We start from the raw sequence: 13,521 nt of genomic DNA on the forward strand, positions 1-13,521 counted from the left end.
TTTTCGGATCGGACGAAATCCGGTTACTACACCTTCCCCCCTTTTTTTGATTTTCTTTTTCTTTTTTTTGTTCGATTTTTGAAGAATGTTCTCATTCACGAGTGGAATTGTACAGTTAAGGTATTCACAACGCTTTCCTTCTCAGATGCACCTGATTTTTCTAATTAATTTAAAGGAGTTGTTATTTGCACACGTAATCAAACTTATTGCACACATCTACTCAACACACCCAATTTAACATACACATATTGAGATTTCTAGATTACCCTCCACTCTTTATTAAGTATTCCAATTTCATTTTTCTGGATTAAAGTTGTCTGGTTCTCCGTAGTCACTGATCTCAAGCTTCACAATCCTTCAAAGCTCAATGATACAAGCATGGCTATGCTTTTGCCAAATCTCTCTCTTGGTTGTGGATTTGGATTTCTTTTGCATTGGGAATCAATTGCAAAGCAACATTATTTTTTGGAATTTCTTCAAATGAGTCTTTTGTTTTTCTACATTAATGATTAATTTGTATATATATTGGGAACCCCACACATTATTAGAACAAAACTTGAATTTCTCAATTGGAGTTCTCCAGATTTTCATATGGGATTTGTGTAATACCCTGTCATAAATAAAAATAAATAAAAAATAAAATAATAAAGAGGATAAAGAGGGCTTAGTTATGAAAATGATAAAATTATGGAGTAAAAAGAATTGGTATTTCAAAAAAAAAAAAAAATATATATATATATATATAGTAAGTGGGTGAAGGTATGCAGGTCGCATACCTTCACCCGAGCAAAGTAAAAAGAAAGGGGAAGTGATCGTGCACTTCCTCCACAACTCAAGACAACCCAGTTCCGACGAGATTTTCGGCCAGCAAGGGTGCTCCAAGGTTGGAGTGTACACCCCACTTCATTAGCTTATAGAAAGAGAAGAGAATAAGGTAAGTTCTTACAAAAATTGAAGTTAGGGTTTCGTGGGTTTGGTTAAGTTTCATGAGATTGGGGTTTTGGGTGCTTAAACTTGTGAATTTATCATGGGTTATGAATTATAATTTCATATTTGAACTTGGATTGAAGATTTGGTGTTGACCAAGAGGAGATTGGGTTAGGGATTGAAGAGTTGAGCAAGGTAAGTGATTTACTTTGAAATTAGGAACTGATTATGGAGAGAATTGATGAAATTGATGATATGGAAAGAGAAATGTAGTTGCATGTGTGTATGGTGTAGGTTGATTAAACTTGGAGGAGTTGGTGACGAGTTGCTCAAACGAGATAGGGATTTTCTTAACCCTCAATTTCGAAACACTATTGGCTATCCGAATCGTGTTAAATTCATTTGTTTCCACCTTATTGTTCAAGGGGAAACAAACCTTTTGTATATATACTATTGTGTATGAAATATCATTATTGTTGGGTGCTTGTGTTTGATGCATTTAACCCTTTTGATGCTCGATCTCCTATCGAGTGGTCGGTAATCTTGACATGTATTTTGAATGGAATGGTACGCAATTCATGTTTTGCAAAATATGTATGTGACATGATATGCATTAGTTGCATGATATGCATTGGTGGCATGGTATGGAATATCTATGGGATGGTGCACTAGTGGTTCCAAAAAAATCGGCTCTAGTGGCATGGTATGAAAAGTTTATGAGAACATGTGCTAGTGGATCCGGATATTTGGCTTTAGCGACATGGTTCTGTTTGGTGGACCGGTTATATTTGCTTGGCATGACATGGCATGTTGCTGCATTGCGTTCCTTCTTTATAATATTCCAACCTTACTCCTTATTTTATACTCATATTCGATATCCCTACTGAGCCTCCTGCTCACTGTTTATTTTTCCCCTCCTCAGGTGATATAGGTACTAACGCTAGTGCTCCGATTATGGATCAGCAGAGAGGTGAGTGATGTGGATGGCTTGGACTCGTGTTAGTGTGATGATTCGATTTTGTTATTGTGTTTGATTGGTCTTTTGTTTTAGTTATATATTGGGATACATTTGAGGATGTATGGTGATTGATGATTTGGGATTGTTTTGGCTTGAGGTCTTTGCTGGTATATGATTATGGGATTGATGGATGTATATGGCCTGAGGCCCTGTTTGTTTGGATCGGAGGTGTTATTATTTGGCTTTTTATGATGTGGTTTGAACTGGTGTGTTGTGGTGGAAATTGGTTTAGTTTGTTATGTTTGATTTAAGGTGCATTCTCCGATATACAGGGAGATGCTGCCGGATTTTTGTTTAAATTTTATTGCTTTTAAATTGTGAGTTGATTTAATTGGAGTCCTTGTTTAGGTAGCAGCACGTGGGTGCACACACGTGTTGTCAATAAGTTACGTTCCTGGGATGGGGCGTGACAATTTGGGGAGGAAATACAACCTATTATGCGACGAGAACTCAAAGGCGTGGTTGGGCTTTGTTAGTCTAGACCCAGATGTCCATCTTCATTTACTTCAAGGTGAGATAGATAAAAGGTCCCAAGCACATCTCTTAATAAGTTTGCTAACCATTTTTAAATGCGTGTTGTAAGGTGGTAACATCTTCCTTACACTCAACCAACCTCCGAACTCAATTTTTATTCTTGCGGATATGGACCATTTGGAAGAAATGAGAGCTTGGGCCGAAGATCTACAATTGTCAATTAGTAGTTCTAGTGATCAGGTATATATAGATACTAAAGACATTTTTTATTTGTTTCACAAAATATTTATGTTCGTCAATATTGCATCCTTACATTGGGTTTGTACAAGACATAATACTTGATGGAAATTGCGGCTTTCGGGAAATAGCTGCTTGTCTTGGTTTTGGCGAACATGCATGGGATACTGTCCGTTGTGACTTGATAGGTGAGTTGGCCACATTCTGGTATGAATATGTTGCAATGTTTGGTAGTGAAGAGCATGCATTGGGTGTTCATAATTCACTGAATTTCTTTGAATTAGATAGAGCAGCACTAGTTCAACACTTGATGACAATGCCAAACATGGGTCTCTTGATTGCTTCGAGGTACAATGTCATACTACAAGTTCTTAATTCTGCACAGAACTTCACATATTTATCACTGCGATAAACTCCTCCATTGTAGTATCAACATGTTGTTATCGTTATCAAACACGTTAATAATAATCACTACGTCCAGGTTTCCTTAGCTTGGGGTTACCAGATGCCTACTATTATGCCTAAATGGAATTACTTCAGGTATGTGCGTGGGTTTTACGATATATGGAACAACTTGATGCATACATGTAGCATATTCGTTCTAGGTTTCCTCCTAAAACCATTGTGGTAGAAGATTAGTAATGTAACATGTGATATTGTACTTTAATAAAATTGAAGTCAGTTTATTGGGAGATGTGTTCAAGCATGTCCATTGTTTTTGCTAAATAATATTTTTATGAACTAGACTTGCATATTTATAAAAAAATGTTAATTAGTAGTATTTTAGTTTACAACTTACATATAGAAATAATTTTAATTAGGTGGTCCTAAGTTGAACAGACTATATAAACTCAAATAATAAATAAACCAATATTCTAAAAAAAATTAATATTGATATATTTTTGTGAACAAAAAAATTGACTCTCTTTTAAAATGCTTGTCAAATCAATAAATCAATGTTTGTGTCTATTTAGCAAAAAATCATGTCCTAAAACCCTAAGTTGTAACCAAGTCTAATTACTTGTCAAATCAATAAATCAATGTTTGTGTATATTTAACAAAAAACCATGTGTATTTAGCAATTCTTTTTTTTTATTTGTATGGTTACAATTTTTTAAATTTTTTTGCTAAGATGCATAAACTATTAATTACTGGAGCATTTAAACATCTCTAATGTATCTATATACATTCATATAATTATTTGAAATAACATCAGTTATTTTTTAAATCATAGACCAAGCAGCAACAACTTTCTCCTTATGCCAAACAAAATTAATTGACAAAGATATTAAATTATGATTATATTAAAATGAGTTTTGCACACACATCTGACAGAGTTAAAATGAGTATTTGGCCTCATTTTTACCTCAATCAAATAGCTTGATAAACGTAGATCTTCAACCCACAACTTTTATTGTTTATCCATAATACTAACACAAGTTGCTATTTGAAACAATGACACAAAATGAGAAGAGAAATAATGAAGGTTGTATAAAATTTGATAGAGAAATATGTTTGTAAAGGATGTGATGAAAGGGCATAGTCGGTAAAAATATTAAATAATTAAAATATTACAACTTTCACTATTTTTGTACTAATATGTATAATCAAATCAAATAATTGTACAAATATGTACATACAAAATCCGGACATTGAAAAATCAAATCAAACAACGTATACAATATCTCAAAAAATATTGTTCTTTTCAATAATTGAATGAATGCAAATAAATACATCAAAAGACGTGTTGAATATTAATAATTATTCTTTTTATTTAATTATTTGATTTGAAAGACATTAATGAATAAGTAAGAAGACTAATATGTCTCTTCATACCTATTATTATAGGTTTTAACAAAGTAAAAACAAGTATGCATTTAGATTCTCCCCAATGGTAATAAAGAATATATCACTTAATATGTCTTGATAGTAGTAGTAAAAATTAATATTAAGTGTGTATGCTATTGTAGCACATTTCAAGGGAAAAAGATTTGCTGGAATTATTTCAATAATTCCACATGATCTACACCATTGAATGCATTGGATGTGGTGTTGTCAAATACAATGCACGATTACATCGGGTGGTGGACATATGTTGGAATTGACTAGAGTAATTCCAGCCCCCTATCCCCATTTCAAGCACTCCATAACACCAACTACCAAAACGAGTGTACACTGGATCGGATTGGATCTAACTTGGTGTTTCTTAACATATGAGAGACAATTATTTATTTTTTAATTAATAAAATATTATTGAAAACCAAGGGCGGAGCCAGGATTCCAAACAAGGGGGCAAAAAATTAATATTTTAAATTAAATAAATAAAATATTAACAAAACATAAGCTCAAAAATGATAAATTAGAAACATATTAGATGAGTTAATGCCTATTTACATTGAAAGTTGGTAGTGGTAGACTCTCGCTACTAGTTCTCATGTTTTGGTAACGATTCATGATCACCTCATCATCAATGTCATTAAATATGTCTTGCTCAAGATATGTAATCAAACCATCTGTCATCCATATTGATCTCCCATTTGATTACACAATTGATTCTTAACAATCTTCATTGCAAAAAAATATCTCTCAACACTAGCAGTTACAACTGATAATAATGAGCCTATATACCAATTGATACAAAATATCCTTATTTGTCTTTACCATCTTTTTAGCAAGATTGCTTACTCCTGTCAAGTTTAAGAACTCACTATTCAACTTCACATCAATAAGACATGCTCCAACAAATTATCAAGAGCATCGAGTTGTATTTCTAAGAAATCTTTTGGATAAATTTGAGCAAAACGAAGTATTTTCTCCTAATCAAAATCCGAGAATGAATCATTTGGACTCAAGCAAGAAATACATAAAAGAGACTCGGTATTCACTTCATTGAATCAATTGTTAATCTCTTGAAGTTGCAATTCAATGACAACATTAAGCAATTGAACCCGATAACGATGCTTGTTTGTCACCTTTTCAACATTACGTCGTGACCGTCCCTGAACAACAAAAAAATAATCCATGTTAGGCATTTCTATAACATGCTTACTACAAAACAATGAAACCTCATCTAACAAATTGTTCCACCCATTATCTCGCAGCAATTGTAAACGTGTCTTAGCTACTTTGACCAAACTCATAACATTCACAATATCTTAATCCTTTCTTTGCAATGCTTGTGACAATTCCCCTAAAGTTATTTTCATAAAATGAAGTCCAAATACAATATCAAAAGATTGCAACAGATCAAATAAAGTGCATGTTTAAACTCTTTGATTAAATTTCGATGTCTCCCTTATGAACTCAAGCATATCAATAATAGAATTGAACAACTTAATTAAGCTTATCAAAGTGTTAAAATGTGAGTCCCAACGTGTATCACCGGTTCGTTTAAGAGTTGATTGTTGATTTTGGCCACTTCCACTTGCAAGTTCACCACTTTCAATTACTCTTAGAGTGTTAATAGCTTGTGAGTTTAAAAGAATATCATGAAGCTTACATGAGCCACCAACCACATTTATAACACTTGTGACCAATGAGAATGATAAGACAATTGAATCATCATTCTTTGCAACGGAAACAAGTGCTAATTGAAGTTGATGTGCACTTGGCCATGTAGTCTTGATATGCTTAACTTGAACTTGCAAAATAAAACATCAATTGATGCTTTTAGTGAAAGAGCAAAAGTGCTTTTAGTGAAAGAGCAAAAGTGTCATAAACATGTACAATTTCCCAAAAGTCTCTCAATGATATGTCCATGTTTGAAAGAGCAAAAGTGTCATAAACATGTACAATTTCCCAAAAGTCTCTCAATGATATGTCCATGTTAGTCAACATAACGAATAACGATAGCTATTTGCTCTTTAATTGATACATCACGAGCGAAATAACGAGTTATCAAGTTTGGAACGAAATCACGAGTGAACAGAGGAGAGGAGTCGGGATGAAAACCTGAAGAGTGGAGAGGTGAGGTGAGAGAGAGACTGTTGACTAAGAGAGTAAAGTAAAAGGAATAATTATTATTTTTAATTAATTTCTATAAGTCTTGACGTATCACACATGAATACGGGTATAATTGACACGCATATCAGTGTATCACAATCATAGTGTTGACCTTTGGATATAATTTATATATCACACATTCACACATGAGAATATAAAGGGTATTTTTCTAAAAAATTAAAGGGGCAAATTGAAAATAAGAGTATATTTAGTGTATTTTTTGAAAACAATTGTCCTCTTATAATGGCAGTGTATCTGCCCCTATCGGAGACATGGTGGATGCATGTCCGACTCTTCTTTCCTTTAAAGTTGATAACTACTTTCTATAAAGTGAAAACAAAAGGTATTTATAAAATATATAAAAAAAATTAATAGGCAAAATTAAATAAGACTTTTTAACTTTATCTTCTCAAATGCAAAAGACCTAAACCTAAGCAGCGGCATCAACGACGAAAAGTCCTACGAGAAAGAAGTCCATCTCCTAGATGAGAACTGAGAACGTATTATTTTTGTTTAATTTTTTAAGATGACTAAAATTAATTTTGTTGGTGATGTCTATAGTACTTTTTTTAAAAAAATTTTTAGGACATATACAAGTAATATTGTTAGTGACAGTGGAAATAGTGGAACAATGCAAGAACTTGATGATTTAAAAACTCTATGTAAGCATGTCACAAAATTAGAATACGACGATTCAAAGGGAGGAGGTAATGTTCCTTTTCAAAGTAACTTTTGCGATGAGAGATTCAAAGGATCTTACTCAAGGTTTAAGAATTGATTCTATGGTTAAAGAGTAATCATGCTTAATTCGGCTATGCAATTGTTGAAACATATAGTCTTATTCGGTTGTGCAATTGTGAAAGTATGCAACTTTAGTCAGTTCTGTAGTTGTGAAAAGATATTAGTTTAATAGTTCCAAAGCTTGTGCTTTATCTGAGGTCGTTGGACAACAAAGTGTAATAGGAATTACTAGGTTTCAATTTCAGGTGAAGAACAAGTATTGTATACACATCTGGAAGGGTTTGGGAGTGCTAGGAAAGATTAGGCTTAATGTGAGTGATACTAAAATTATATTTTGTTTAATGTTTGAATGCTTTTAATAGATATTCATGACAATTCCTATATTCTAAACCTGAAACACTACGAAGTTCTCTTCCAAACACTACGAAGTTCTCTTCCTTTGATATTATGAGCTTCAATGGCAGAACAACCCAATCAGTGGCGGAGATAGGCGGGTGGAGTGGGGTCAGGTGACCCTACTCAATTTTTTTTTTAAAAAAATTAATATATGTAATATTTTATTTGTTATTTGTCAAATTGTAATATGTTTGTCTTTATGACTATGATTATTTGGGTTATTTTAACTAATATCATTTTGTCCTCTTAATAGGTTATTTTAGTATATAATTGTTTATCATTATAGAAAGTGCGACCCCAGTGACAATCCATCCCAACTCCGCCACTGAACCCAATTAGGGCTAACCAACACGGAATTAGCCTCTAGATCTATTCTCAATCCGATTGCGGTGAATAGTAAACTACATTAGTTTTCAAGAAGTCCTTTCCTCAACGCAGTTGAATCTCAATTGGGAGACAAGAATTCATCACCACATGATCGAATTGAGTCGCAAAATCTCTCTACCCCTGAAGCCTCAACTGTCTCCAAGCAAGTTTCAATTGGGAAGTAGGTTTAAGGTCATTAACGAGTCCAATTCAAGAAAAAGAAAAGCAATTTCAAAAGGAAAAGCGAAAAAACCTTTACAATCCCCACCAAACAATAATTTTTTAAGAATAAAAGAACTTGTATTAAAACAAACCATGACGAGTTACACGATGTAGATATGAGGATTCTCCTCTAGAAACAATATAAGAACATAAAACTCTTGCATCAAGAACAAAGAAAAGATCCAATACAATAACGTCTACAACAATTTTCAAAGCAAAGAGATCTAACTCTTTCCTAGAAGCAAACATTAGCTTTGAAGCAAGTTTTGAACTATGATAAATTGTCTTGAAAGCTTTATAGATAACATTGGGAGAGTCTACACTGAAATCTTGGGACATTTTCTTCACAACATTGATCAGAACTACCATAGGACGGATGTCGCCATCAAAAAAGCCAGCATCATTGCCTAGAAAGGCTAGATCTGAACGAGAGAGGGAGGGCACCACACGAACTGAGAGCAAAACTAACAGATCTGTGGGGGAAAACACCAAATCAGAGGAGAAAACCACAAGATCTAAGAGGAAAAGCAGCAAAGCATTATTAAATAACATAGAACCGAGAAATACTAGTAGATTTACTATTGGGGAGGAGTAGCAGCATCAGATCTCGACTCCTTCCCGTACCGCCATGAAAAATAGAAAGTTTTTTTAGAGAGTTTTTAGAGAGAGAAAAGATAGAGGGGGAGTCTTGCCCTATCAAACAATACTTTAAAAGTAAAGTTTGTGAAAATGTTGATTCTATACAAAATATATGTTAAAATTGGTAAAAGAAATTCAATTCAAGTGACTGAAGCCAATAACAAATCCAACAACGAGTTTAATTCAAAACGAATAAAAACTTCAAATAATTTGTTCGAATTCATTCAGATGACTGAAGCCAATAATGAATCCAATTCAAAGCGAATCAAGACTTCGAAGAACTTGTTCCTCCAATTCCTCCATCTCTCTGCAATTCAAATGTTCATCTTCATGTCCTCTACAATTCAAACATCCTCTAAGAAGTCATGAAAAAAATAAATAAATGATATAACAAAATTTTGACATGTGTCATCATTTTATTGGTTCATATCACGAGACTGCCAGTCATTAACAACAAAATAATAAATAAAAAAAATCATCTCATATTTTTTTTTTGAAACTTGCAATTCAAATGTTCATCTTCATGTTCTCTACAATTCAAACATCCTCTAAGAAGTCATGCAAAAAATAAATAAATGATATAACAAAATTTTAACATGTGTCATCATTTTATTGGTTCATATCACGAGACTGCTAGTCATTAACAACAAAATAATAAATAAAAAAAATCATCTTATATTTTTTTTTTGACACCTACAATTCAAATGTTCATCTTCATGTCCTCTACAATTCAAACATCCTCTAAGAAGTCATGAAAAAATAAATAAATGATATAACAAAATTTTGACATGTGTCATCATTTTATTAGTTCATATCACGAGATTGTCAGTCATTAACAACAAAATAATAAATAAAAAAAATCATCTCATATGTTTTTTTTTAAACAGGGATTTGAAAAAGGATATGATTCGAACCCACGATCTAATAAATAAATGATTCCTTACATGTAATGTGATTATGGTTCAATTAACGATTCACTGCCATCTCATATGTTTAATGCCCACGCCAACACCATTATGATGAAATTGAGCGCAAGGAATTTTTAGCCCAAGCTTCAAAGTACGGGTATATAATAAAAAATTATTAAGTATTAATAATTACATAAGAAATATCCGATAACCCAGTAGATCCAGAAAATAACCCGTTTCTTATGATGCAATCGTTTTAGGTGTATCAGCGAGTCCTGAATTTTGGAAGAGATGATCATCGTCGTTTTTTATTTTTGATTGTGTTTGGCGATCTGAGCTGTGAAAGCGAGTCAAACAACGCTGAGTGAGTGAATTTTGTGATCTTTCTTGTGCGTACTGAGGTGGTGTAGAGCGTAGAGGGAAATCTGTAGAGAGGAGGTTCATTCCGGTTGGAGGTTGATTCAGGTTTCGATGAGATTTTCTCCTCACCTTGGTCTGACTTCAGCGCTCCAAAACTCCCACTAAAGCCACGATCGTAATCCATTTTAAGCGATTCAAATCTCTCTCACGAAATCTTAGGGTTAGGGTTTTTTTTTTGTTTTTGCTTCTGCTGTTTGGCTCGATTCCTCCATATGCAACAAACCTTTCAAGATGCCTACCCTGCCAGGACTCGCTGCGGAATCGCCAATTGCAATCCCAGTATCGCGAACCCTTGACTCTAATATATTAGAAGAATCTGCTCCTCATGGACAGTGGCTCTTCGAGTGCCATGGATTTTGGCACAATGTGGCCCTGATTGTACCCTCTCTATTGTTTGTGCTCTACTTGGCTTTCCAGGCCAAGAAGAGCTTCGTGAAGCTATCCAATGGACGATCATATATAATGATTTCGTATTATGGGACCCTTTGGCTCATTAGCTTGCTAAACCTTGCTTGGTGCTCCTTGCAGGTTTGTGATTTAATTTTGTTTGGATTTTGAATTGCTTGTGATTTATGGGTCTTGGGATTATACTACTTTGTTCTTTGCCAATTTCCTTTCTTTTATAAATTGTTGTTACTTGTTTTGAATGGAATCTAGTTTCTTCTTTGATGATTGATTGATTGTCATAGTTTATAGAGAATTATTGGGGAAGCAGGAATGAAAGAATTAACTTATTAGAAATTTAGAATATGCAGTGTATACTTCTAAAATACCCCTGGTATTCATCAATGCGTGGGTAATTTATGCCTTTTGTATTGAAACATTTTCGTTTCTTCATTGTGAACAACTGCTAACAGAAAGATGCCCCTAGGATGGTTGCATCTATAAATGATTGCTTGACATTTTTGCATAATTGTAATGACAGTTTTTGAGTGTGCTATGATTTCTGATGTATTTATTGTGATTCTCTGTTTGTAATACGGGGACAGTTTGTTTAATGTGATCTGACTCCCAATTACAATAATTTTTAGAAATGATTTGTCGGCCTATATCAGCTCACGAAATTCAAAAGTGAAATTTCCTTCTTAACCTTGTGCAGGCTAATGTGCTGCGGTATTTTAAATGCGGAAACAAAAGTCACTTGGACGTTGAATAGGAAAATGGATAATTTTGCATTATTGCTTCGTAGGCACTGTATTATAACATTTAGCGCTGAAGTCCCTTCACCATTTATTTCTCTTTTATAAATTTTTTGCTTCTTCCAAAATTGTTTCACTTGCTAGTTAAGTAGTTAGAAGGATTTCCTAGGTATTACAATATATTATTCTTCTTGAAGATTTGTTCTGGGTCTCCTAGAAAAAGCAACTTAAGTTCTCTTTTTACGGATGCAGGGATGGGAGTGCGGTTCTGGCAATGAAGTGGCGTGGAATATCTTATCTTTGCTTACAAAATCTGGAATGTTGTTCTTGGAAGTAAGCTTAGTTGTTTTTCTTCTTCAAGGAAATTATGCGAGTGGTTTTGAAACTTTGACATGGATATTCATTATTTCGGGGCTCATAGTTGGTTGTGACATACTTCTGAAGGTATAATATTTTTTTCTTTGGTGAAAAAGCATTCTCACCTTTCTCTGGCCCAGGTGTGGTGGGCTTCAAGCACTTTTTACATTTTTTTTATTGTGTTTGGTTACATTTGAGATTTGAGAAGCACTCATTGTAAAGAGATTTGTTTTTTGTGATAAATGTTTTAGGTGCTTTTGTGAGCAAAAAGATCAATAAAATAAGCAGTTACCTATAAGAAGTTATCTATTGTTGAATCGTACAAGTGTAGATCGTTCTAAGAAATTGTTCTTGTGTCACATGCTCATATGTAGTTGGGAAGCATATATGACATATACATCCATACATTGACCAATATCACCACAATTTTAGAAATGTGTGATATATATGCATGCATAAACCTTTGCACCCACATGAAGAGAACTTATTCCTACTTTTTAGTATATTCGTATAATTTCTCTTTGCTGTTTCTCTTTTAAATCCTTCTCTATCTTCCATTTGTTGGTAAGTTTCTCTATCTTCCATGGTGACACTGGGATGTTTGATCCTGTTTCTATATGTATTTTTTTTCCAGGCAATTTATGTGTTTGGATTTGGTGTCCCTTTGTTTGTCGACAGCATAGAAAATCCACATCATAAGTGGGGCTTGTGGGTTGTACACAGGCTAGTGTTAACTGCAGTTTACGGCTTCATCTTGTTTCTTTATCATTCCAAGTGGAGGGAAAGGCTACCTGGTTAGTCTGTTCACTATAAATATATTGTCAACGTTGTTGAACCAATTTACAACTTTCAATTATGACCCTGTCTCTCCTTTCCTTTTTCTTCAGCAAGGCCCGCATTTTACAAATACATCACCATCATGTTCACCTTGAATGCCATAGCTCTGCTTGCTTGTGCACTTACTGGGAGGGGAGCAAATTTCGGATTCTGGTAAGTTTAGACCAAATTCATCATCGTAGTGATGTAATTTAAGCTTCCTGATAACTATTCAAGTGTGAAACCTTTTCAGGTTGTATGGTGCCACAATTGTTTGCTACCATGCCTTCTACCTTCCTCTTATATATGTAACATTTCTGGCAGACTTTCTCCAGGTAATAATCGTCATTAATCCAGTTTGAGGTGTTTTTCGTGTTTTTTAGAAGGAAAAAATTGTTTTTCTTCCTATCTTCTGGATCATTAAACCCAACATGGTCAAATAATACTGTTTCTAACTGGTGATTGAACTGGATATGACCACAGGAGGAAGGTTTGCACTTGGAGAATGCATATTACTCGGAGATGAAAGATGCTGGTTTCTTTGATGTTGACTGGGATTGATGATAGCCCCTGCATGACAGTATAATCTAGTTGTTACACTGTAAATAAAAGTAAAATGGCCTTAGAACTGAAAGTTCCCTTGATTGAAGACATTCTTCTTTCAGTTATGTGGATGTTTATGTTTTTCTAGCACTTGCAAAGCTGATGTTGTGGAATTTCTCCAGGGGCTTGGTTTCCAATTTGTGCGCTAAAAGTTGTGGTCGAAATCTTGTTGGTTTGCTATATGTAGTTGAAACACCAAGGACTTCTGTAATTAAAATGATTAGAAGTCATTAATATAGTTGGAGCTTTAGGTTAC

At 33.9% G+C, this 13,521-nt stretch overlaps 2 protein-coding genes across 4 annotated transcripts; one reads left to right on the plus strand and one right to left on the minus strand.

The window, feature by feature from the left end:
• Positions 1-8,439: 8,439 nt before the first annotated feature.
• Positions 8,440-9,354, minus strand: LOC120009836. Of its 2 annotated transcripts, none has more exons than XM_038860549.1 (2): positions 8,963-9,354; positions 8,440-8,856 (listed from the first exon to the last, which is right to left on the minus strand). In XM_038860549.1, the coding sequence occupies exons 1-2, from the start codon at positions 8,982-8,984 to the stop codon at positions 8,465-8,467; spliced, it is 414 nt and encodes a 137-aa protein (XP_038716477.1). In that variant the 5' UTR covers positions 8,985-9,354; the 3' UTR covers positions 8,440-8,464. The 2 variants fall into 2 exon arrangements, with proteins under 2 accessions (XP_038716477.1, XP_038716476.1); XM_038860548.1 differs by having other exon boundaries at positions 8,951-9,354.
• A 774-nt stretch (positions 9,355-10,128) lies between these two features.
• Positions 10,129-13,521, plus strand: LOC120008518 (protein CANDIDATE G-PROTEIN COUPLED RECEPTOR 2-like). 2 transcript variants are annotated; one of them, XM_038858863.1, is made up of 6 exons: positions 10,129-10,878; positions 11,742-11,822; positions 12,481-12,640; positions 12,734-12,836; positions 12,916-12,997; positions 13,146-13,521. In XM_038858863.1, the coding sequence occupies exons 1-6, from the start codon at positions 10,582-10,584 to the stop codon at positions 13,221-13,223; spliced, it is 801 nt and encodes a 266-aa protein (XP_038714791.1). In that variant the 5' UTR covers positions 10,129-10,581; the 3' UTR covers positions 13,224-13,521. The 2 variants fall into 2 exon arrangements, with proteins under 2 accessions (XP_038714791.1, XP_038714790.1); XM_038858862.1 differs by having other exon boundaries at positions 10,131-10,878; positions 11,742-11,933.

The sequence above is a fragment of the Tripterygium wilfordii genome, chromosome 11, assembly GCF_013401445.1.
Source record: "Tripterygium wilfordii isolate XIE 37 chromosome 11, ASM1340144v1, whole genome shotgun sequence".
Lineage (NCBI taxonomy): Eukaryota > Viridiplantae > Streptophyta > Magnoliopsida > Celastrales > Celastraceae > Tripterygium > Tripterygium wilfordii.

Coding starts and splice junctions, on each gene's coding strand:
- LOC120008518 (XM_038858862.1), top strand. CDS start 10,582: ATGCCTACCCTGCCAGGACTCGCTGCGGAATCGCCAATTGCAATCCCA. Junction 12,641..12,733: donor GTGGAGGGAAAGGCTACCTG/GTTAGTCTGTTC, acceptor CTTTTTCTTCAG/CAAGGCCCGCATTTTACAAA. Junction 12,837..12,915: donor GGAGCAAATTTCGGATTCTG/GTAAGTTTAGAC, acceptor AAACCTTTTCAG/GTTGTATGGTGCCACAATTG.
- LOC120009836 (XM_038860548.1), bottom strand. CDS start 8,984: ATGCTGCTACTCCTCCCCAATAGTAAATCTACTA. Junction 8,857..8,950: donor CCCCAATAGTAAATCTACTA/GTATTTCTCGGT, acceptor TTTCCCCCACAG/ATCTGTTAGTTTTGCTCTCA.